General features: G+C 33.7%; 1 protein-coding gene across 1 annotated transcript; it reads left to right on the top strand.

Moving 5' to 3' along the window:
• The first annotated feature begins 13,409 nt into the window (after positions 1-13,409).
• Positions 13,410-15,127, top strand: LOC132621425 (universal stress protein A-like protein). Its single transcript, XM_060335692.1, has 3 exons — positions 13,410-13,682; positions 14,292-14,508; positions 14,818-15,127. Exons 1-3 carry the CDS (start codon positions 13,514-13,516, stop codon positions 14,903-14,905), a joined length of 474 nt encoding a protein of 157 aa, XP_060191675.1. The 5' UTR covers positions 13,410-13,513; the 3' UTR covers positions 14,906-15,127.
• Positions 15,128-24,171: the final 9,044 nt, after the last annotated feature.

The following is a 24,171-nucleotide window of genomic DNA, read 5'->3' as shown; positions in this document are numbered from 1 at the left end:
GTGAGATGTCTGAGGTCGTGGACTGAGGAACGATATATATATAGATATATTGTATAACGTGGACTGATCCACGTTTATACAAAATTTATAATTTAATTTTGTATAACGTGGATCAGTCCATGTTATACAATATATCTTTGTCGTGTATTAGAAATGAAATGGGAAGATTGTCGTGTATATTAGAAAATGGGAAGATTAGAATGAAATGGTATAACGTGGACTGATCCACGTTATACTTTTAAATTATTATTATTATTATTATTATTATTATTATTATTATTATTATTATTATTATTATTTTTTGTCTGACAGGGGAAAAAAAATTTAGGGTTATAATGTTGGCCCCTCCACATTATACCCCTTTTGGTATATTGTGGAATGAAGCACCCCTTTTGGTTTATTTTGTGCATTTTAGTGCCCTTTAGGCCCCAGACTCTCTAATTTGAGCTAATAGCACGTTCGGCCATGATTTGCAATCTTGTGGATTTGAAGTTGAAATTTTGGATCTCAAAAGTTGTATTTTTTCTCATAAACATTAGAACCCCAGAATGCATAACTTCTTCAATTCTTCCAATCTTACCAAGAGCCCATTTGGATTGACTTATTTTACGTCCTTTTAGAGTAAAACAGCTTTTTAAGTCATTTTTTAGTGTTTGGCTAAAGTGAAAAAGGTGCTTTTAAGCACTTATTTTTAAGTCAAAATAAGCAAAATAAGCAAAAAGCTAAAAGTTACAATTCCTAACTTATGGCTTATGCTTAAAAGTCACTTAAATAAGCCCATTCAAACGGGCTCCAGATGAGCAAATCATAGTTTATAAATAAGGTATCAGAATATCCTAATGACGCATTAACAAATTGCATATCCCCATGTTCCTTTTATATATAAGTGCTTGCGATTATATATATGCTATTACAAACTTTTCAAATACTTTAATTTTACAAAGATCTATTGGTCCAATGAATCAACAATAGTGACAACTAATTATTCTTTAATATAATCCTCCCACGAGGGCTGAACAATCTCTTCACATCGAGCATGAATTGTTTTTGCAGACTTTTGAAAGGCATATACAAAGATCTATTGGTCCAATAAATCAACAATAGTAGTAACTAGTTATTCTTTAATATAATCCTCCCACATGGTACAGATCACAATCTCTTCACATCGAGCATGGATTTTTTTTCTTTCAAAATTTAAAATTACGAGTCTTTCTTTGCAAAATATATATAAGCTTTTGGGTCATTTTTTTTAATTGAAATCAAAACCTTGATATTGAAATCCTACCTTTTATTAAATGTAGGATTTGGGAATTGAAATCAAAATTTCAAATTGGAGTTGAAGTTTTATTAAATGTCATAAACAAATATTGATTTCAAATTTAAGCTCCAAATTGCATAGCCAAACACCTACTAAAGGATTCCTTTCATTAAAACTGTGATATATTAGAGGAATAACTGTAACTTGGATTTTTTTTTTTTGGTTCTAAAATTCCTTTTTATTTCCTTTGACAATGCTTTCGGAGATAAATGAACATCGTGTGTAAAGTATACTGTAAAGAAATTTATGGAGAAACTTTTTCTTTATAACAATGGCGTCGAATGAACTTGTGCGCACCTCGATTAATTTCACGGAATATTTATTACCTTCTACTCATAAAAATACTAGATAAATAACATATATGGCGAACTTTCATGGTTAATCAAAAGAAATCAATACAGAAAAAGAGAAATGTCGATCAAGATTAAATATACTTTTGTTATAAACGTTTTTTAGTATTGCTTTGAAGATGAAATGTAATTATATTTGTAGCAGTATTATGGTTAAAGAACTAACGTGTCTTTAGAAATTGTTTGATTTCCAAAAAAAAAAAAAAAAAAAATCTAGAAGATTCATTTAAACGAAAGCAGACGATTTCGCCGTCTAATTTATAAAAGGAGCTGATGATTACTTGACCGATTTTTTAAAATGAACCAACGTTGAATTAGGAAACTGAGAGTTTGAGAAAGAAAAGTTAAAAAATTGGATCGCTCCATTTGTAGTAATTAACTAGTTAGCTTCATATATTACATATACTCAGCAAATGACAAGTAATAATAATGCTTTTCAAGTAGGTCGGCACTAAGAAATTAAATTAGTAATTAATTTCTAATGACAACCCGATTTCTGTCTTACTTGTCATCTAGTTTTCCTGTTTTCCCCACTTCATCATAATATTTAGTTTTGGGGTTGTTTGGCGTCATCACATAAATTTGATTGAATTTAATAGACAATTAGATGAAAAGATTTATATGGAACAACCTGAATGTCGTTTCATTGAAATAGGCCACTAACGAAAGGTTTGCAAACTTTTGAAGTCTATTTATGACTTAAAACAATTTTCAAAGCAAAGGTATACGTTTTCAGAATGTTATTGTATCCAATGATTTTGCCATTATGATGAAGACCATTGTGTTTATACCGAGAGATCTAAAAACAAATTTGTGATTTTAACATTGTATGTAGATGACATACTTATAGTTGGAAATTATAAGGAGTTCATAGTTGAGATAAACTCATGGTTGTCATTCCAGAGATGAAAGGTATGTGTGAGGTTGCATATATATATATATATATATATATTTTTGGAGTTATGATTTCAAGATATCATCCAAAGAAACTACTTCATCTCTCCCAAGAGAATTACATTAGGAAAATACTTGAACAATTCAATATGCAAAATAGAAGCCCAGTTGAGACTCCTATCAATAAAGGCCATGCCTTGGATAGTCAAATGTGTCATAAAACTCCTGAAGATACTAAAAGAATGAGCCAAGTTCCTTATAGGAATGCATTCGAAAGTCTAATATACGTTATGGCCGGTGTGTACTAGACCTGATATCTTTCAAGTAGTTGGATTGGTAAGTAGATATTAAACTGACCCATGTTTAGCAAATTAGTAATTATTAAAGAGAAGGCATAATACGTACACGGATAAATACCTTAACTTGGCCTTAACTGACAACTAAACACTCCAACTTTGAGAATTCACATCTAGACACCTAAACTCGTCCCCACTATGTCTCATGGATACCCAATACTGACATGACACATAAATTTTGGAGGTGTCTAAATGATCATTTTATAAATTGAAGTGTTCAACTGACACAATAGAGACGAGTTGAGGTGTCTAGATGTGCAATATGAAAGTTGGAGTATTTAGTTACTAGCTGAGGCCAAGTTAAGGTGTTTATTTATGCATAAAGAGAATTATGAGATATCTAAAGGGAACTGCTGATTATGCGCTTTGTTACCAAGGTGACAAAGATCTGCATTAGTTGGATATAGTGATGCTGATCATGAAAGTCAACCTCAGGCAAAGGCAACCCTAAAGGGTGGGGGTGGCATGGCACCCCCTAGTTTAATAATTTTTTTATATACTTATGTTGTAATTTACTTAAATTAGGTTAAATATTTGATCCTGCCACCCCAGTCTTAAATTAGACAAAAGTGTCACTGCTGGCAGACACAAGTTTGAATCTATCTTGAACATTTTCTGACTCCCGTTTTTCTTTTTTGCTTTTTACTTCCTTTGTACCAGTAATTCTCTTTTCGGCTCTCCCAATTTTCTATTTATCTTTTTATTATTTATATTGTCTTTCCTCTTTTCTATTATTTTATCTGTGATCTCTAGCGAGAACACACAAATAGAAACTTCAAAATCTCTTAAATTAAGCATTTCTCTTAATCTCAAATCTGTGAGTATTTAAATCGAAAAACTGGGGTCTCAATGAGAATTTTGGATTGAGATCAAAATTCATTTTTTTTTTATAATTTTTTTTGTTTATTACTCCCTCCATCCATGTTTACTTGTCTATATTTGACTTGGGACACTCTTAATAAGCAAACAAAAAAAAAAAAAAAAAAGAGAAATGAATTGGAGTACTTAATAATAAGGGTAAAATAGGTATAAAGTGGTAAATTATGTCTTGGTTTTTCAAACTATATAACTTACAAGTAAAAGTGGACATATATTTTTAATATAATGGACAAATAAAAATGGATGGAGGGAGTGTATTATAAAAATTTATGCTATTCTATAATTGTTAAATTCAATATAAATCACTTTACTAGTCAAATTTTGATGGAAATTTCGTAAGCACTGCTTAGAAAAAACATGAAATTTATGATTTATTTTTGAGAACTTGTAGTTTATCTAATTCTACATTTACTTATGGGGTGTATTTACCTATTGAAGAGTTTTTCTATTATTTTTCTTAATTTGATTGGTGTAATTTCCTTATTGAAGATGTTATTTTACTTGTGCAAATTCATTGTTTAATATACATAAAAGATGCAAGTCTCTTGGTGAAAATGTTGATTTTACTTTTGTTGTTAATGGGTGTGATTTCTTGTTTAGGATGCTAATTATGTTTGTTTCTTGATTTTTGAGATGTAATTTCATATTTGCAAATAAAAAAAGCCTATTATGTTGACCCGAATAAACTAAAAAGAGATGGACCCGACCCAAATACACGTTCCTAACAAGATGTTGTCACACCCCATTTTAACCCGGTTGATTTAAGGAGTATGACGTATTGGTGATTCCTGTTTGTTCGTTTTAAGGAGTCGCCACCTAATTAGTTTAACGGTGAATTAGGACACCTAGAGATTAACTAAGGCAAAGTTAAAACTAAACCTCAATTAATAGTCTGCTTAACCAGTGTGATTCTAGGTAAGGGCTCTATATTATCCTAAAGGGAAGGGGTTAGGCATCCTTTAAAATCCGTTAACTTACGGTTATCCGATCAAACTTAGGTTAATTAATTGAGGCTAAATATAATGCTTAAAATTTAGAAAATGATTTTGAGATATTGCTAAAGTTTTAAAAAAAATGTTGGTCAAAATAAGATTTACAGAAAATATAATAATTTGTATAAAAAGAGATTTTAAATGCCATTTTTTTGAAAATATGATTTATGAATGTTGTTAAGGTTTTTAGATGAAAATGTAATAGCGTTTTTTAAAATAATACTCGCAGAAACATAATAACGTACGTAAAGAAAATTCTAAAAAATAAGTGAGACTTGAAAATATTGATGAAGCCTCAAATGGAAAATGGTATTTAATAAGATTTGTAGGAAATGTGATAATTTCATGAAATAAAACTTGCAAGCATTGTTAAGATAAAATGCCATTTAAAGAAGACTTATAAATATTGCTAAAAGTTTTAAATAAGATGATATTTAGAAATAAAACTCGTAAAAGATATTTTGCATAATAAGAATTTTAGATGCTATTTAAATAGAGCTCAAAATGTCGCTAAGATTTTGTATGAAATCAGTAAATGCTATTTAAAATAAGACTTGTAGAAAATATAACGTGAACATAGCAATGTAAGAAAATCTAAGCTTATAGTAGGATTCAAAAGGAAGTGAGTTTTCTTATTAATTATGCCTAGTAAAAGTATGCATGATTGATTCCAAATTTGACGAGTTGTTTATAAAATATACTTGAGTTTTATTTGCGTATTAGTAACGTTTCGAAACGTTTATGATAAAACGATTTCTTTTTTTTACTTAGAATATATAGTCATACCATTTTGTAAATTAATCATTTCCAAAAAAATAGAAAAATATTAGACATTTAATATGAAAAAGAAGGGAAATAAACTAATGGAATGATTTGCTAGTCTTTCTTAAACTAAATTAGCCCCTTACTAAACTGAGCCCATTAATACACTAAAACCTATCTAAGTTAAGAGAATAAAATAGGATAAAGGGTTAGTTACATAGATACAAGTTAAATACACAAGAGAAAACAAAAAAAAAAATAGAATAAAAGGCCAAACAATATTAAATGGGCCAGCCCATTCGAGATTGTTGCTGCTGTTTTATTTGGGCTTTGGCCCAGAATTTGCTTTTGTTTCTTTGGCTGCGGACAGAGCTGGACAGAGGGGGATTTCGTTGGGCTTTTAGCCCAACACCGAATACGAAAGGAGATAAGTCCTTCGGTCTCGTACGCGATGATCATGCAAAAAAAAAATGAAAAGAAAGAAATTAGCATGCAATCAACGAATGAAGTTGAACACGTAAAAAATAAGCTCAAAACAGATCAGAGATTATGTATATTATTATGTATATTCAGGTATATCTTATGTACACACGTTCACAACTGTCTAAAAGAGGTATATCAATAAGACACATAAATATACATCACCAACTGAAATATACTTGCAACAGTGCACAAGGTCGAATAACACCCAAACCGATGGCGAAATTCATCCGAGACTCACTGATACATATTTGCTAATAAACAGTATCTATTTGCACATTTAGACTACTTACTTATAAGAAATCAGCGAGACAGGGATATTCTTTAACGAGCCTATATTTATCAATATCCAACGACATTTCCAGCAATTTTTGTACTTGACTAAATGGAGACAAGTTAAACAGATGGGCTAGAGTGTTAAAATAGTTGATCAGTTTCATTTTTGCCCACAGCGATCCTATCTAACTGATTCCGAAATTCATTTCAACATCATATCAAGTCTAAAATTCCTAATAACTCTTAAAGGATAAAAATGGCTAAAACATTTAGGTGAAAACAGAGAAACAAATAGGATGTGAACTGTAAAACATGCCCAGAGATGAAAGAAAATGCTTATGCCAGGCAGGATAGCAGGAAATGAAGATATATCAATATCAACATATAGGAAGTTGATCAGAACAGTGTAGGTATAATGCAAATGGTGATATACATAGAGATCATGGTGATATACACACTTTGAGTTTTGATTTTTTTCAAAAAACTGAACCTCCATTCAACCAACAAAAATGCAAATGGTGATATACACACTTTGAGTTTGATTTCTTCAAACTGAAGCTCCATTCAACCAACCAAAATGCAACCAAACATATCATATAGGCATCCTCTGACAACTTTCATCACAAAAAAAGTCTATGGACACAACTGGTGTAGCTAAATCAAGTTCATCATCATTTGAACAAAACAAACAATCATGCAATATGTGTAAGGCATTTGTCCTTTTCTTAAAAAAATCACAGATAATGCAAAACTGTGCTAACAGAGAGTGATCATTTAGACTAGATCATCTCACGTAATCGACCATTTGATAAAGCTGCTGGTTGATTAGAAGACTATGACCAAGAGATTATATAAATATCCGAGAGTCATCACAATTAGCACACATTTTACTATTGTTTTAGCTCACAAAAAATGCAAAATCAACTATGTTTAACACATCACAAAGAAGCTATCATGGTACTCCTGTCGATATTAAGCTGAGCAAACATATGCTAGCACGTATTCATTATAATCAGACGACTTCTAAAGCCTACCTAAAACACATACTCGCGATTACATAAGGCTAAGCAGACATAAACATATGATAATATTTATTAACTAGGATCACACTAATCTAACTAATATCAAATTAAACACATGATGACATGTACTTGCTAACGGATATTAAACCCAAAACACACAAATACACACCGACGCAGAAAATTACTCCTACAAACAGAGAATTAAATAAAATTACTGAAAGAGATAAACAAGAAAAGGAGGAACTACAAACCTTTTTGGGGTGCAGCGAAATGGGATTCGGGCTTCCGATATACCTCGAAACACTTCGAAATTCGAACTCGCGTGTACTCAGATTCAAACGAAAATTCGACAAGGACAGAACAAGATTTTATATTTTCGTGACGATATCGAGAAAATTGAAAACCGATGTTTAAAAAAAAAGAACTGGAAACCATCAAAGATTTGTATTTTAAAGGTGAATCTGGCGAATCAAAGACTTTGATTCTTGGGAGCGTTTCTTACTGATCCCAAAAATCCCCCCTTTTATCGATGAATCAACCCCATTTTATAGGGTTTTGGGTTGAAGACAAAAAATGGCGAAAGGAACAGAGGGAGAAGTAACGTGGTGATGTCAGAGCACGTGGGGGTATGGGTGTGGTGGAGATGATGGTCACGTGGTGTCAGAGGTATGGGTGCGGGATGGGGGTCACGTGGTGAGGATGGAGTGGAACAGAGGGATGGCAGAGGAGCGACACGATGAAGTGGAATGGCAGTGAGGAGTGGAGATGTCGGGCGTGAGTGGAGATGATGGATATGGGTGTGATGATGCCGGAAAAGTAGTGGGGGTAACGTGGGAACAAAAGAGGATGGGGTGGCAGCTAGGGTTTAGGGGTAAAGGGGAGGAAGAGGAGTGGGGCGATGGAGTGTTTGGCTGGATGAGGAGGCGGCGATGGGGAGGTGGAGAGGCGGAGAAGGAGAGAGGGAAAGGAGAGGAGGTGAGAAGGGAGCGGCGGAAGAAAGTGGGGAAAATGAAGGGGAACCCTAAAAGGGTTCCCTTATTCGAATGACAAAATGAATCGGACCCGGTCCACGAGTGGACCGGGTCAATTTTAGACTGGGTATTAAAACAATAGGCTAATAAATTAAAACACGAATTATTCTAAAAATTGAGATAAGAGATATGGACTAGTCCAAAAAAATATTAGGAGTCAATCAGGATTTGATTTGGAGCCCGGTAAGTCAAAATACGGACCGAGTGCAAGAAATAATTTGGTTTCTAAATTTGAATAAGAGACCTATTTAAATAACTTGTGTTAAAATATTGATCGACATAAAATATGCAAACATTAATGTTCAGATAAAAAATGGCGTAATAGCCGTGCAATAATATTCCGAAAATCCACAGTAAGATAAATACTATTATTTAATTATGCAAAGATAAAATGCGATGTGTGTGCGTAAGCTGGTAAAATACTGAAATGATAAAAAATTATGAATAATAATAATAATAATAATAATAAAATACGATAAATAATAATAATTGATAGAATGATACAATGGCGGTATTGATAAGAGGCTAATAATTATAGTAAACATAATATATATTTTTTTATTTTTTTCAAAATATTAGAAGCTTAAAATAGGTATTTTGGCAGAGAGACGGGACAAAATTGGGTGTCAACAGATGTATATTGAAGAAAATTGTGGCACCCGCCACCTTCAAATCCTAAATTCGCCTCGGACCTCAGGATATGTTTTCTTACTCAGTGATGGCGTTGCATTATGGAATAGTAAGAAAGAATGCATGTATATTGCTATCTACAATGGAAGCCGGATATGTGGCACTCGCATCAGCAGTAGAAGAATTTTGGTTGAAAATTTTCTTAGAACACTTGTTGCATGTCATAGAAATGCTGAACCAGTGTTAGTCTACGGCTGCAATATCCTCCACCAGGGACCCTGAGTTTCATTGCAAAACCAAACACATAAATATCAAGTATAACTACGTGGGAGACATGGTTAGAGGCAAGTAGTGTACGTGAAGTATGTGTCTACAAAATATATGATAGTAGTCAAACCTTTGTCTAGAGATGTATTTGTGAGACATAGTAGGTCGCCAGGCTTGTGTAGACTTTGAGATACTTTATTTTGTTTTTCATGTTCACAAAATTGATGTCTTTAATTTTTTTATTTTTTTTTACATTCATGTATATTTTAATTATTATTGGACTTTATGTGTATTATTTATTTATTTGTTTTTGATAAGTTGTCGAGTAAGAAGAGGTTGAACTTCTCACTCAGGCAACCGCATGATGAGTGAAGATGAGACTGAATTTTAATAAAAAAAATGTCAAAGAGATAATTTGAGAGCTAGAAGCTGAAAATCATGAACGTCACAAAAACAATGGCACAAGACTATTAAGGTGAAAAACATTCACATAGTCTACTCATTGAGACAAATATGAGTTGAAAACGATATTGTAGATCAAGAAACTCAAATTTAGATACTTATGGTGTCTAAATATCATTTGTACAATATTCTATACGAGATAAAGACATATGCTCCTTGAGAAAGGAAAAAATATTGGAGCACGTGTTTTATACCATATATGTGTGCTAATGTCGACTAATTGGGTTAACACAAGTTCATTCTCAACTTATTGTTGTGTGTGAGACCTAGAATCTTCATGGTAGCTCAAGATTTGTGCCCTTATTGACTTTGATTAGATATTTGAGACGTAGTTTAATGTTAACTATCTTAGTGTGTTTCTAAAAGATGATAAACTCAGATTCGGTCTAGCAGAGCATATCTAGAAAAGTAGTTAAGCATTTGTTAAGGGGACCGTGAGAAGAGGAAGATCATTGATTGAATCTAGTTAATTTAAATAATTGTGGATACAAAAAATAATGTATGAGATTATACCGAATGTGATTCATATGATCTACGGTGATGCATACATTATGTTCTACTTGTAGGATTACACTTGACGAGAGGCTATATACTCCTAACAAATGTATATCACATAGCTCTCGAAATATATATACTAGTCACATGATCTACTCCCCCGTATGAAAGATTGTGGAGATGAGATGTAATATGTTTCTCATATTGGATAAGCACTCCCATTATGTGTGAAGGGGAGATTCTTTTTGTTCCTATTTCTTTTTAGAATTTATTTTTGTGGAATTTGACTTTTATTATTTGTTTCTTTATTATTGATAGGAAAGTGTCCATCCATAAAGGGTGTTGTAAAAGCTCATTAGAGTAAATACAATAATTTTAGTAATTATTGTAATGCTAATAGTTTTATATCTAAGTACATATACTGTGAATAACTAAGAGATATACGAGAGATATAACTCTCTAGCTATCCATGCTATTTTTTCTTACAATCAAAACTAGGGTTGAGACTATGCTATTGGAGGTTGATTCTACGTATCATGACAACCATTGTCGACCAGTAATTTCGCTGCGGTTCATTCTAGTCTTCCACTTTCACTACACGAATATCATGTAAGTTCTGTTTTAAAATTTACACGTTATGATAATTACTTTAGATTAACGTGTTATATATGTTCCTTTATTAACAGGGGCGGCTCAAGAATCTTTGTGGCCTAATGCCAAACTTTGAAAAGAGGCCTTAAAAGATAATTTTTTGAAAAAAATTGCATATATATTTTTTTAAGCCTATATAATTAATCTAATTGTTTTAATACTTTCAATACGATCTTTCGGACATTCTTATGACGATGATTTAAGAGATAGACTAATATACTTTCTTTTAAAACTCTATGTCGCTTAGTAGTAGAAGAAAACAATGAATATATATATATATATATATATATATATATATATATATATATATATATATATATATATATATATATATATATATATATATATATATAGTACCAATCCAAAAATAACATAACTTTCGTACAAGAATTAGTCATGTCACAATGTATCAAATTTAAATTATGACAACCATATAATGTGTAAAATAATCTAGTATTTATATCAAGTAGTTTTTTTTGTACTCTTTGACATTTTTTCTTCATATTTGATCTTTAAAACGTACTCTTTTTTTTTTTTTAAGCATCCAAAAGTCTATTAATAGGATCCTATTTCCAAAAATAATATTCAATTGTTGAAATCATCATTAAAATAATTTTGTTTATACAGTAGTTTCGTAGTACTTTTCCATTCAAAGTTTTTTTTTTTTTTTTTTTAAAAGGGTATAATTCATTGCTATTAAAAAAATGAAGCCTTCACAATTGAGGGGCTTAAGGCCTGTGCTTTAGCCGCTTTATGCTAAAGCCGGCCCTGTTTATTAATAAGGTCCGTTCAAACTATTGATTGAACTAGAGTCAGTTTGGATGGATTTAAAAAAAGCAGTTTATAAGCTGAAAACAGTTTAGAAGCTGCTTTTGATAAACAGTTTTTTGCACGGATTGCCCTTCTTTTGGGGTGGTCTTTAAATTTTGCCCTTCAAATTTGTGGTCTTTAAATTTTGCCCCTCATATTTGTGGTCTTTAAGTTTTGCCCTTTGCTTGGAAAGGTGGGCGAATACATGAAGTTCTGGGTTCGAATCCCCGCTCAGGCATAAAATAAAAAAATAATTTCGCCAGGCAGGACTGGGGGAGTGTATGCCGGATCCAGCATACAATCTTTAAGGAAAAGCTAAAGTTATGCCGGATCCGGCATAACTAAAAGTCTGCCCCATAATGTAGAATTTTTCCTAAGACATTGTTTAGTTATGCCTTATGGGGCAGAATTTTAGTTAAGGCATAACAAAATTATGCCCCATAAGGCAAGAACTTTTCTTAAGGCATAGACTTTGCCTTATAAGGCAAAGTTTAAGTTATGCCTTAAGGAAAAGTTCCGCCTTATGGGCATACTTTTAGTTATGTCTTTGGGGCACACTTTTTAGTTAAGGCATAACTAAAAGTTTACCTTGAAAAGTAATATATATATATATATATATATATATATATATATATGCTTCAAGGCAAAGTCTGTCGGAGGGGGCAGACTTTTAGTTAAACACAACTAGAAGTCTGCCGGAGGGGGCATAGTAAAATTTAAACTTTGCCTTATAAGACAAACTTTTAGTTATGCCTTAAGGAAAACTTACGCCTTATGGGACATACTTGTAGTTATGTTTTATGGGGCACACTTTTAGTTAAGGCATTACTAAAAGTTTACCTTGAAAAGTTTTTTAAAAAATACGTATATATGCTTCAAGGCAAAGTCTGCCCCCTCCGACAAACTTTTAGTTAAACATGACTAAAAGTCTGCCGGAGGGGGCATAGCGAAATTTAAACTCTGCTTTGCAATTTTTTTTTAAATTTTTGACTGAGCGGGGGTTCGAACCCGGAACCTATGGGTTTTAGCCGAAGGACAAAATTTAAAGACCACAAATATGAGGGGCAAAATTTAAATACCACCCTAAAAAAAGGGCAATTCTGCGAATTGCCCTTTGATAAGCAAAGCCAAATGGGCTCAATTATTTTTTTGGGCTTATTTTAAGCACAAAATAACTTATAAGCTGGCCAGCCACACACTCAAAAAAGCTGAAAACAGCTTATAAGCCAATCCAAATAGCTCCTACTCATATATGATGTGGGATCTCTAGTTTTCGTTTACGGTCCATAATAGAAACAAAATGTTTTAGACGTAATTAGAATACTATCGTTAACTAATTATTTTCTCTATATATATGATCAAAATTCAACTACGTAAATTGAATCCCGTTATTTGCTATGGTTTATTGGCGTGCCAATCAATAAATTATTGAGCAAGAAACCAAATTATCCATCTTTAAGAAAACAAAGGATTTTCTAGGGAGTTAAAGTACTAGATAAGAACCTTAATCGAGTCAATTCTAATAGAAAGAGAAACTCTTTCACATAATTACATCTGACAGAGAATTCAGACCACGCATCTCCCATAAAAACCTCAGTTCAGTTATGAATTCAATGACTAACTGCCAACTAATAATATCCATTAAAATTAGTGGTTAAACCTTTTTTGGCTGACTATAGTTGGAAAAAAGTAGCTATAAAATCCCCATAATGTTATCACAATTCTTTCAATTCAAACATATAATTAAAGTTTTTGGTCTTTCTGGCTAAAGCTTTGAGTTGTTTGGATTGATTTCAAACAATTCAAAAGCTTTTGGTCTTTGCTCATCAGACATAACAATGGCAGCAAAACAGACCATGATTTTTGCCCTTGATGACACTGACCACAGCTTTTACGCCTTAGAATGGACACTTGATCATTTCTTTGGCTCAACTTCTAGTCTCTTTAAGCTCGTCATTGTTCACGTTAAAACCACTCCAACTTCTGTTGTAGGTCTTGCTGGCCCAGGTATGATTGAATAAATCGCAGTTAAAAATTTCTCTCGAAATCCGTACTATATCACATAAATTTGGATAGATGAAGTATGCAAGTTTTCCAGTACTTTCTTGTCTTTATGATAATTGGGGAGACGGAAATTTCAAAGACGGTTTCAAGACTTTAATTTGACGATTTCAAAGTTTTAAGTTTAATTTCATGCAATATACTTTGAAACTCTTGGGTTCAAAATCGATTTTTTCTTTTTGAAATTTTACTGATTTATATATATATATATATATACTTCGTATAAAGAAGTTAGGATCAGTTAAACAGGACATTGGTTAATGCTCCATCTGCCCGCCTGTGGGAATTCCATCATGGGGATTCAAAACTATACTCTCTTTTATCTAGGAGATTCAATATTAATTGTGATCTATATATACACACAATTTTTGTTTCCTATTATATAATGTACGATTTTTCCGTGAAGCGGATCTAGCATTGTTTATGATAAATAAATACTCTTTGGTCCAAACAGTACAGGATATTTAATGCATAAAGATAAATCGTATAGTCAACCTTAACTAATTTGAGATTGATAATCAATTAATTAATGATTATTTGTTTAATGTGCTGTAGGAACAAGTGACGTGCTCATGCTGGTAGAAACAGATATTAAAAAGACAGCTCAGAGAGTTTGTGAGAAGGCAAAACAATTATGCGAAGCTAAAGGGGTGAATGATGTAGAACTTGATGTTTTTGAAGGAGATGCTAGAAATGTGTTGTGTGAAGTTGTTGACAAGCATCATGCCGCTGTCTTGGTCATGGGAAGCCATGGTTATGGAACATTCAAAAGGTAAAATTATAAATAATAGTATTACTGGGCATTCAAAAGGTAAAATTATAAATAATAGTATTACTGGATCTTGCTTTCCCTTGAGCCGAGGGTCTTTCGAAAACAATCTCTCTACCTCCCAAGGTAGGAGTAAGGTAGGGTAAGGTCTGCATACATTCTACCCTCTGGCTCCACTTTGTGGATTTCACTGGGTATGTTGTTGTTGTTGTAGTATTACTACTAGATCTTATAATCTTTTAAGAATTTATATTTAATTTCTTTTTATATAAGGAGGATATTGATTGGAAATTCATGCTTAATTTTCTACAGGGCCGTTTTGGGCAGCGTAAGTGACTACTGTTCTCACCATGCTCGTTGCTCCGTGATGATTGTCAAGAAGCCAAAGGCAAAGAATTGAGAAGGTACAAATAAAAGAAAAAAGGAAATTTAGGAGAGAGATTAATAATTAGACCAAGAACTTCACAAGAAATACAAAATTTAGAGAAGGGACATACATCCAATTCTCTATATATATACTATTAATTTGTAACTAGAATATGTAGCTAGCATGCTTTTGTAATTGAAAAAAAAATCATCTCTTGCCGGCTCCGTGAAATTAGTAATTAGCAATTTATAGGTATACCCTCTCCTTTTTCTTTTTTCTTTCTCCTTTTTCCTCCTTAATTTCTTGCACCACATGCATGGTGTTTTTTTTTGTGGAATTTTTTGCATTTTTGAATCAATGGAAATGAATCCTGCATTCAAATTGATATGGATTAATTTGCCACTTTCTACATTCTTCAGGAGTTATATCTTTTGTTTCTCTAAATCATGTGAGGTATCACATTAAAATTGAAGAAAAGAAAAAAAAAAAAAAGAAGAAGAAGAGAGATGAATCGCCAATGAAAAGGAAACACAGAAAACACATTTTTAATCATGATTAGTTAATTTTACTGAGAGCAAAACATCACTATGGAATACTTAGTGATGATCGCCGTTCAACATGAATATGAATCTCTAATTGCAAGAAAGACAACTCATTATGGAATACTTGTGATATTTAATTTAAGACAAAGGATTACTACAAAAGTGTAGCATCAGAATGCAAGTGGGATTATTCCTGAAGATAAGGCCACAAATATAGAAAAAGAGATCAATTTTTTCAGAGCACGTTCCTCTAAAGGGCTCGGTGAAGATTGGGGTTTATGATAACTACAATGTGTTTATGGACACCAATGATGAAGAGATTTTTATTTACAGCCTGTTTGGAAAGCCACTCAGGTAATTGGAATTGGATGTAATTGGGTGTAATTACACAGTTTGGCCTGTTTGTTTGACCAGGTAATTACACAGTTAGGTGGGAATTGGGTGTAATTGACAGGGTGTAATTACACTCTCCAATTCTCAGGGGGGGCTGAGAATTGGGTGTAATTACTGAGTTGTTTTTTAGTTTATTTATTTTTTATTTTAGTTTATTTCTTTTCTTTTTTAGTTTATTTTAATATATATATATATATATATATATATATATATATATATATATATATATATATATATATATATATATATATTTTAAATTTCTTTGCTTTTCTAATTTATTTTTCTTTGCTTTTCTATTTTTTTTTAATTTCTATCAATTAATTTATTTTTTATTTTTACTTTTTAATTATTTTTATTTTTTTAAAATATATTTTTCTTTTTATATTATTTATATTTCATTTCCTTTCTTCTCATTCCCAACCTTTACTCCTTGTTGTTCCATTTAATTGTTCGTATTTTTTTTATTCATTTAGCATAACCGTATTATTATTCTAATTTTTGAAACTACATCTCTTAATATTAGAAAGAATGAGTCATTAACAATCTTGACATATAATGAGTGACGTTATTAAAGTAGAATTTCGTTGTGAATGTGGTTATAGACTTATATTTTCCCTTTCTTTTGAATTATAGGAGTATTTACTTATGTTACGTTGGAACTTACTTTTGTAATGTTGGAATTTGACATAAGAGTATTATGTTAAAAAAAATTCTTTTGGATTTTGAATTTAGGTTATATTTTCGACTTTAATTTATTTGCTTTAGTACTATTGACTTGTTATTTCACATTGCTTGTTGTTTATTTTTCACTTATAATTGATAGAATTTTTGTTAAACATTTGAATAATATTGTGGCATTATATTTATAAGTATTCTTTTTTTTTTTTCAAACATCAAATCCCATGATGTTCTCACAAAAAAAGTATGCTGTTTTATAATCAATTAAAATAAAAATATTATTAATTTGAAATTATATATCAACTATTTTTTACAATATTAGTTACAAATATATGATTATTAAGTAACATATTTTCAAGAAATAATGTGTTATTAAATAACTAATTTAATATCATTTATAAAGGCACATATTTTTTAAATATTAATTTTAAATTTTTTATAGTTAAGTTTTATTTTTAAATTAAAATAACTGTGTAATTACACTTGTGCAACCAAACAACACTCTTGTAATTACATTATGACAAACAAACAGGTCATTGTAATTACAACACTGTATAATTACTAGGCTGTGTAATTACTAGGGTCGTAATTACACCAATTCCAATTACCAGGTGGCTTTCCAAACAAACCCTTAGTATGGTTCCAAGTTGTGGAGATTGATCGAAGGGATGCAAATGTGACTTCAGAAGTGGTTGCTGGTCTACAAACGGCAAAATATTTACTGATAGCTCTTCTCTTACCTCGATTTTGTTATATTTTTTTGGAGAGAGATGCAAAAAACAAGATAGAAAATATGAATGAAAACCGTCTCATATAAATTTAGTAATCATAAACCTTTATAAAGGCACATAAATAAAATAGCAGACTCCTCGACATTGATTTGTTTAAACCTTTACATAATACAATCTGGATTAGGCTTTAGGATGATAAGTCTCCCCTGAACAAAAAGATTTGAACAAAAAATTGAATATGAAGTTCATGGGTGGGTTTGGGTCGCTTTTAGGTTAAAACCAAAACCAAAACCAAACCAATCTAGTCGGTTTTTAAGATTATTAAAACCAAACCAAACCAAACCAAATGTAACACATATCCATCGGTTGGGTTGTAGTTGGTTTAGTTCGGTTTGGGTTGATTGTTCGGTTTTTAAGAAAACTAACTCTATTTCACTCTTTCATGTTTTTTTCCAACAATTAGGAGGTAATTTTCTACCACTTTCCAACTTATAATTCGTTATAACCTTTTATTATGGTAGTTATATTTCTTGCATTATGGAGAACATGTCTTAGGATTTATGATTTTAATTAAGTGAATAAAGTTTATAAGAAATACAAAAAATGAATCTAGGTAAATCTCATAGTTGTTTCTTTCAATAAATGAGTTTGAATTTACGGATTTCTTTTTAAAAGTGGGCTTAAGGTATAAAGTTCATTAGCCTATTAGAGATAAATAAAATTTTGCTTGAAAAGTTTATAAATTATTTAAAAGTATTTATAAAAATTACTATATATATATATATATTTTTTTGTGTGTGTGTATTATAAAATTATGTATAAATTCTGTCAGTTCAGTTTTTTTTTTTTCGGTTTGCTTTTAGTAAAACCAAAACCAAACCAAGTATAATCAGTTTTCAAAAATTAAAACCAAACCAAACCCAACCCAAGTAAATAATGGTTTATTTAATCAGTTTGGTTCAGATTTCGATTTGGATTGGCTTTTAACCAAACCGTGAACACCCTTATGAAGGAGTACCCAAATACTGCATATACCCCTGTCATGATTCAAATCAGACACTTAGGCCGTGACAGGATCCCCAATGAGCCACTACCCGTTAAGCAAATTGTCATGCCTAAACCTTGGGGGGACGGACAGTAAATCGGTGCATTAACTTTGACCAAGTGAATCAACCTTAACATTAATTAATAAATATAACACGAGGACTGTATACGGTAAAAACCGAAGTAAATTGTTACTGTTTCTAGATGGGCAGTCGGAGTAAAAATGAGATAGCTAAACCTCGGGGTACAGTCGAAGGAATCAGAGTCCATGAAATCGGTGATCTGCTCAATGGGACATTGAAAACCAAAGGAGTGTTGAAGAGCGACGAGACTCCGAGCCCGAGGGAAAGATACTCAGCCCAAGTTCGAAGGATCTGCTACAAGCCAGGTTACACACTGCCAATCACGCCGTCATTTGCGTTGACACCCATACGGGATCTCTGACATCCGTACGATGTGCCGTTTTATGATTTTTAAGGTTTTGCTTAAAAGGCCCTTTTAAGGTTGTTAAGAGACCTATCTATTTTTTAATATAAATGGGGTGAACCCTCCTCATTTTTAGGTTAGCTTTTGGAGAGATACAACAGATACACTTTGTAATAGTCTAGATCTTAGCTCAAGCTTTCTGGATTTGGCTCGGTATAGAAGCTGTACATCCCGAACCGAACCAAGCTAACTGTGACAGATAATTTATCGCTGGAAGCTATTTTTCTCTTTTTGCTCATTTATATATTGCTTGCTATTTTATATTACTTTACGTTGGTAACTAATCAAATCACATATCGTTTAAACCACATACAAATTTAATTGTTATCATTTTTGAGGTTAAACAGTTTGGCACCCACCGTGGGGTAGAGGATAATAGTGGTGATTGGTTTACAACTCTATTTTTCACTTGTTTTTTGAAAGCTTGTGATTTCAGATAATTTCGAGATGGTAAACAACAGTTAATCGATGCACGTGAACAACAACGAACTGATAAGTCACCACGATGAAAACAACAATAGTGGGGTACCAAACCACAACGCTCTCCCTGTCGATCCAAATGCTGTCAGCTCGACTGATGCTAGCAACCAGAACGCTGGCGGCATTCAAGCCACAGATACTTTAATTAGTGATAATTCAACAATTTACCTCAGGCGCCAGCTCAAAAAACACCGGGTGACGCCGTACAGGAAGTTAACTTATGTTTGATATATGATATGTTGCAGGAACAACAAATGGCTATAGCTCAGCTCCAAAAGAAAGGCAACAAAGCAGTTGCGGCAGGACCAAGTCAGGCTATTGAGCCAAACCGAGAGGAAGGTCGGGTTACTGATAGTGGTAACAAATTGGGGTCCGGTGCATCTGTCGAGGTCCTGAAAATGCTCGAAAAGTTAGTTAAATGGATTGAATCTAATGAGAAAAAGGTAGAAGTGTACAACTCCCGAGTAGATCAGATCCCGAGGGCCCCTTCGATCTTGAAAGGACCGGACTCAAAAAGATATATTCAAAGGCCTTTTTCTTCGAGCACGACCCTAAAGTTGATCCTGAAGCGGTTCAAAATGCCTGATTTTTCAAAGTGTGATGGAACAAAGGACCCACTGGAATATGTGACTTCGTATACTTGTGCCATAAAGGGAAACGACGTTAATGATGATAAAATTGAGTCAATGCTACTAAAAAAATTCAGTGAAACGCTATCTAAAGGGGCACTAACTAGGTACGATCATCTGCCTGGGCATTCCATCACTTTTTTTGAGATGTTTGCGGATGCATTCATTAAGGCCCATGCCGGAGCTAAAAAGGTGTAGGCAAGGAAAGTAGACATCTTCAGGATCGCCCAAAGAGACAACGGAATACTTCGAGAATTTGTGAATAGGTTCCAAAAGGAATGAATGGAACTGCCCCCGGTCCCGGAAGAATGGGTTACCCATGCCTTTACCAAGGGTCTCAACCCCCGTAGCTTTACTGCCTTATTTAAGTTGAAGGAAAATCTATTGGAGTACGAGGCAGTGACTTGGGCCTATGTCCATAACAAGTATGAATCTAAAATTCGGGTAGAGAATGATCAACTTGAGCTTCCCTCAGATCCGATAGGCGGAAGCAAGAACTCGAAAAGGTCAAGACGGACGTTCGAAGCAGAGACAAGGCCGTCAAAGGATAGATACCGACCTTATGTTTAACCGGAGAGGTCCAGCTTTAGGTCGGATAGAGGGAAAAACGGTCATAGTCATCATTTGAGTAGGAGTGACAGGCTAATTAATCGCGGTCCCAGCAATCAAGGTTTGCAGTTTAGAGGTGATACCAGCGGGTTGGCTAACAATGGGGAAAACCCGAGGTTATCCGAGTAGAACTTCAATATTGACGTCACAGATCTTGTTTCGGCCATTGGCCATATTAAGGATGCAAGATGGCCGAGGCCACTAAGATCTGACCCCGCTCAAAGAGATCTAAGTGTGATGTGTGAGTATCACGGTACTCATGGTCATAGGATAGAAATTGTCGTCAACTGAGAGAGGAGGTGACTGGATTATTGAAAAATGGTCACTTTTGTGAGTTCTTAAGTGACTAAGCCAAAGGAAATTTTAAGGGCAAGCAAAATCACAAGCAGGTTGAGCCTAAGGAACCTTAGCACGTGATTAATATGATAATCGGTGGAACAGAAATGCCACGAGGTCTGATGATGAAGAGGACGGAGGTCTCGGCTATTCATGAGAAAAGAACCAGGGATTATGTGCCCGAAGGATCTATTTCCTTTAACAATGAGGATGCAGAGGGCATCATTCAGCCCCACAACGATGCTTTGGTAATTTCTATCCTTATTTTTAAATCTCAAGTTAAACGTATTTTGATTGATCCAGGTAGTTCGGCCAATATTATCCGGTGGAGAGTGGTAGAACAACTTGGACTGTTGGGCCAAATTGTGCCAGCAGCTCGGGTTCTCAGCAGATTCAACATGGCAAGTGAAACTACTAAGGGAGAAATCTCCTTGTCGGTAAACATCGCCAGGACTGTTCAACAAACGGTGTTCTATGTCATCAGAGGTGAGATGAAATACAACGCATTGCTAGGAAAACCATGGATTCATAGCATGAGGGCGGTACCCTCGATATTACATCAAATGTTGAGGTTTCCAACCTCGGAAGGGATCAAAACGGTCGTGGCAAGCAACCCACAGCAATGGAGATGTTCGCAGTCGAAGAAGCACCTCCCACTCAAAGGGAACCATCCCTAAAGGCTGCTAAACCTACCAAAGGCAAAAATGCCAAATAGCAATTATAGGATGGAGGCCCGATCAGCTCGAGGGAAGAAAAGGAAGAGATGAGCCTGAACTTTGAAGAAAAAGATTTCGGTGTACCCAGGTCATTCGTGTTGCCTGATGACTTGGACGCAACCAAGTCAACCATAGAAGAACTGGAACAAATTATCTTATTCGTGCATCTGCCAGACAGAAAGGTATACCTGGGCACGGGGTTAATCCTGGAGCTCAGGCGTAAATTAATTGAATTTGTTCAAGCTAATGCCGATCATTTTGCATGGTCCCATTTAGACGTGACAGATGTCCCAACAGAGGTAATGAAGCACAAGTTAAGCCTCGATCAAAATTGTTTCCTGGTGAAACAGAAACGGAGACTGATGGCCGAAATCAAGAATGTCTTCATCAAAGAAGAGGTAATAAAGCTTTTAAAAATAGGTTCCATTTGGGAGGTCAAATACCTGAACTGGTTAGTTAATGTTGTGGTCGTGCCAAATAAAGTAATAAATTCAGAACGTGCATTGATTATAAGGATTTGAACAAAGCATGCCTGAAGGATTCATTCCCTGTGCCTCACATTGACCGAATGATCGATACGACAACCGGACATGAGATGTTAACTTTTCTTGATGCCTACTCTGGGTACAACCAAATTCGGATGGACCCAGAGGATGAAAAGAAAACTTATTTTATAACTAGATATGGGACTTATTGCTATAATGTAATGCCATTCGGATTAAAGAACGCCGGTGCAACTTACCAACGCCTAGTTAACCAAATGTTCGAAGAACAGATAGGTAAAACAATGGAGGTTTATATTGATGATATGCCAGTTAAGTCCCTGAAAATAGAGGACCATTTGAAGCATTTTCAGGAAACCTTGGACATACGTCACAAATACAACATGAAGTTAAACCTGGAGAAGTGTGCCTTTGGAGTTAGATCGGGTATGTTCTTGGGTTTCATGGTGTCAAATCGAGGAATTGAAATCAACCCGGACAAAATTAAGGCCATTGAAGACATCAAAATGGTTAATAAGGTGCAGGCTGTGCAAAGGTTAACCGGAAGGATCACGACTTTGAGTAGATTCATCTCTCGGTCTTCGAATAAAAATCACTGATTCTTTTTACTACTGAAGAAGAAGAATGACTTCGTATGGACACCGGAATGTCAAAAAGCTTTGGAAGACTTAAAGCGATACTTGTCGAGTCCACCTTTGCTGCACACACCGAAGGCAGATGAACAATTGTTCTTATATCTATGTCTACATTCCGTAGGTATGAATCAGTATAAATGAAATAACTCTTTTTACTAACTTAAGATGGAAGAAAGCCTTATTGCCACTTTAACCTAGCAAAGGAGCAACGTAAAATTATGAATTCTTCAATGTGAAACTCGGAAAAATTGGGTGGCAGGACCCCTTAAGTTTTTTTCTAAGTGGCAGGGCCCCATTTTCTTTTCCATTTTTTTTTTTGTCCAAAAATTACTAATTGCTTGATTAGCAAACGCGCGGGGGCCTTTTTGTATTTTTAAAAACTTTGGGGTTTAGTTTTAAACTAACAAAAAACTTACAATTTAGGCTCCAACTCTATCTTTCCTTCACCGTCATCTTCCCCCCATTCCCATTGTTTGATCTTCCCACTTCTTGAAAACAAGCAACTGAAAAAATCATAAATACATCCTAAGTTCTAGGTTCCAAGTTCTTGAATATCTCCTTCTCAACTTCCTTCATTACTGTGACTTCAGGATTTACTGAACCTTCAAGATATAGGTATGGAACCCTAACTTTATCCTTTTATTTATTTATTTTTGGGATATCTGTTTTTTCATATTTCCTATTTTTGTTCACAGTTTGTATATTTGAAAAATTATAGTCATGCCTAGGACCAAAAACCTTGAAGAAATTGAGAAAGGTGAATCGACAAGTAAAACATATGTTGGGAAAGTTAAATCGGTGGTGGAGTCCGCTGGAAATAATAGACAAGGTAAAAAAAAAAGGTTGAGAGTGGAGGAAGAAAGAGATGAAGACTTTGTGTTGCGTAATTACATGGTTAAAAAAAGAGTTCTAATAAACGATTACAAAAAGAAAAGAATGTTGATGTTCATGAAGAAGAAGAAATAGTGGAAAATAGTGTTCAAAATGAAAGGGAAAATGATGATAATGATGATGTTGAAGAAGAAGAAGAAAAAAATGATGATGATGATGTTCAAGAAGAATATGAAGAAGGAGGAAAAGATGACGATGATGAGGTTGATGAAGAAGAAGAAGGAGAAAAAGAAAATGAGGAGAATGAAGAAGAAGAACAAAAAGACGAGAAGGAAGAAGAAGATGATGATGTAGAAGAACAAGAAGAAGTATAAGAAGCTGATGAGATGACCATAGACCTCGGAAGGTATGGATGGATCCCAGTAAGGTCTAGGATGAATGTTTTTTTTTTCAAATTGCTATACATTTATTAGAGATCAAGGACTCAAGAAGATTTTGAACACTCTTGTTTTGGCCACTTTGTGACATTGTCAAAGTCATGGAATGGATTCAATGGAAAATTTATTCATTCTCTTCTTCTTCGTCAAGTTACAAAGAATGAGAAGAAGCATGAGATGTGGTTCATAGTGGAGGGAGTGCCCTGTTGTTTTGGGTTGAGGGAGTTTGCACTGGTCACGGGTTTGAAT

This window comes from Lycium barbarum, chromosome 2 (assembly GCF_019175385.1).
Source record: "Lycium barbarum isolate Lr01 chromosome 2, ASM1917538v2, whole genome shotgun sequence".
Taxonomy (NCBI): Eukaryota; Viridiplantae; Streptophyta; class Magnoliopsida; order Solanales; family Solanaceae; genus Lycium; species Lycium barbarum.
The sequence above is the reverse complement of the archived record's forward strand: the minus strand, read 5'-3'. Positions and strand labels throughout refer to the sequence as shown.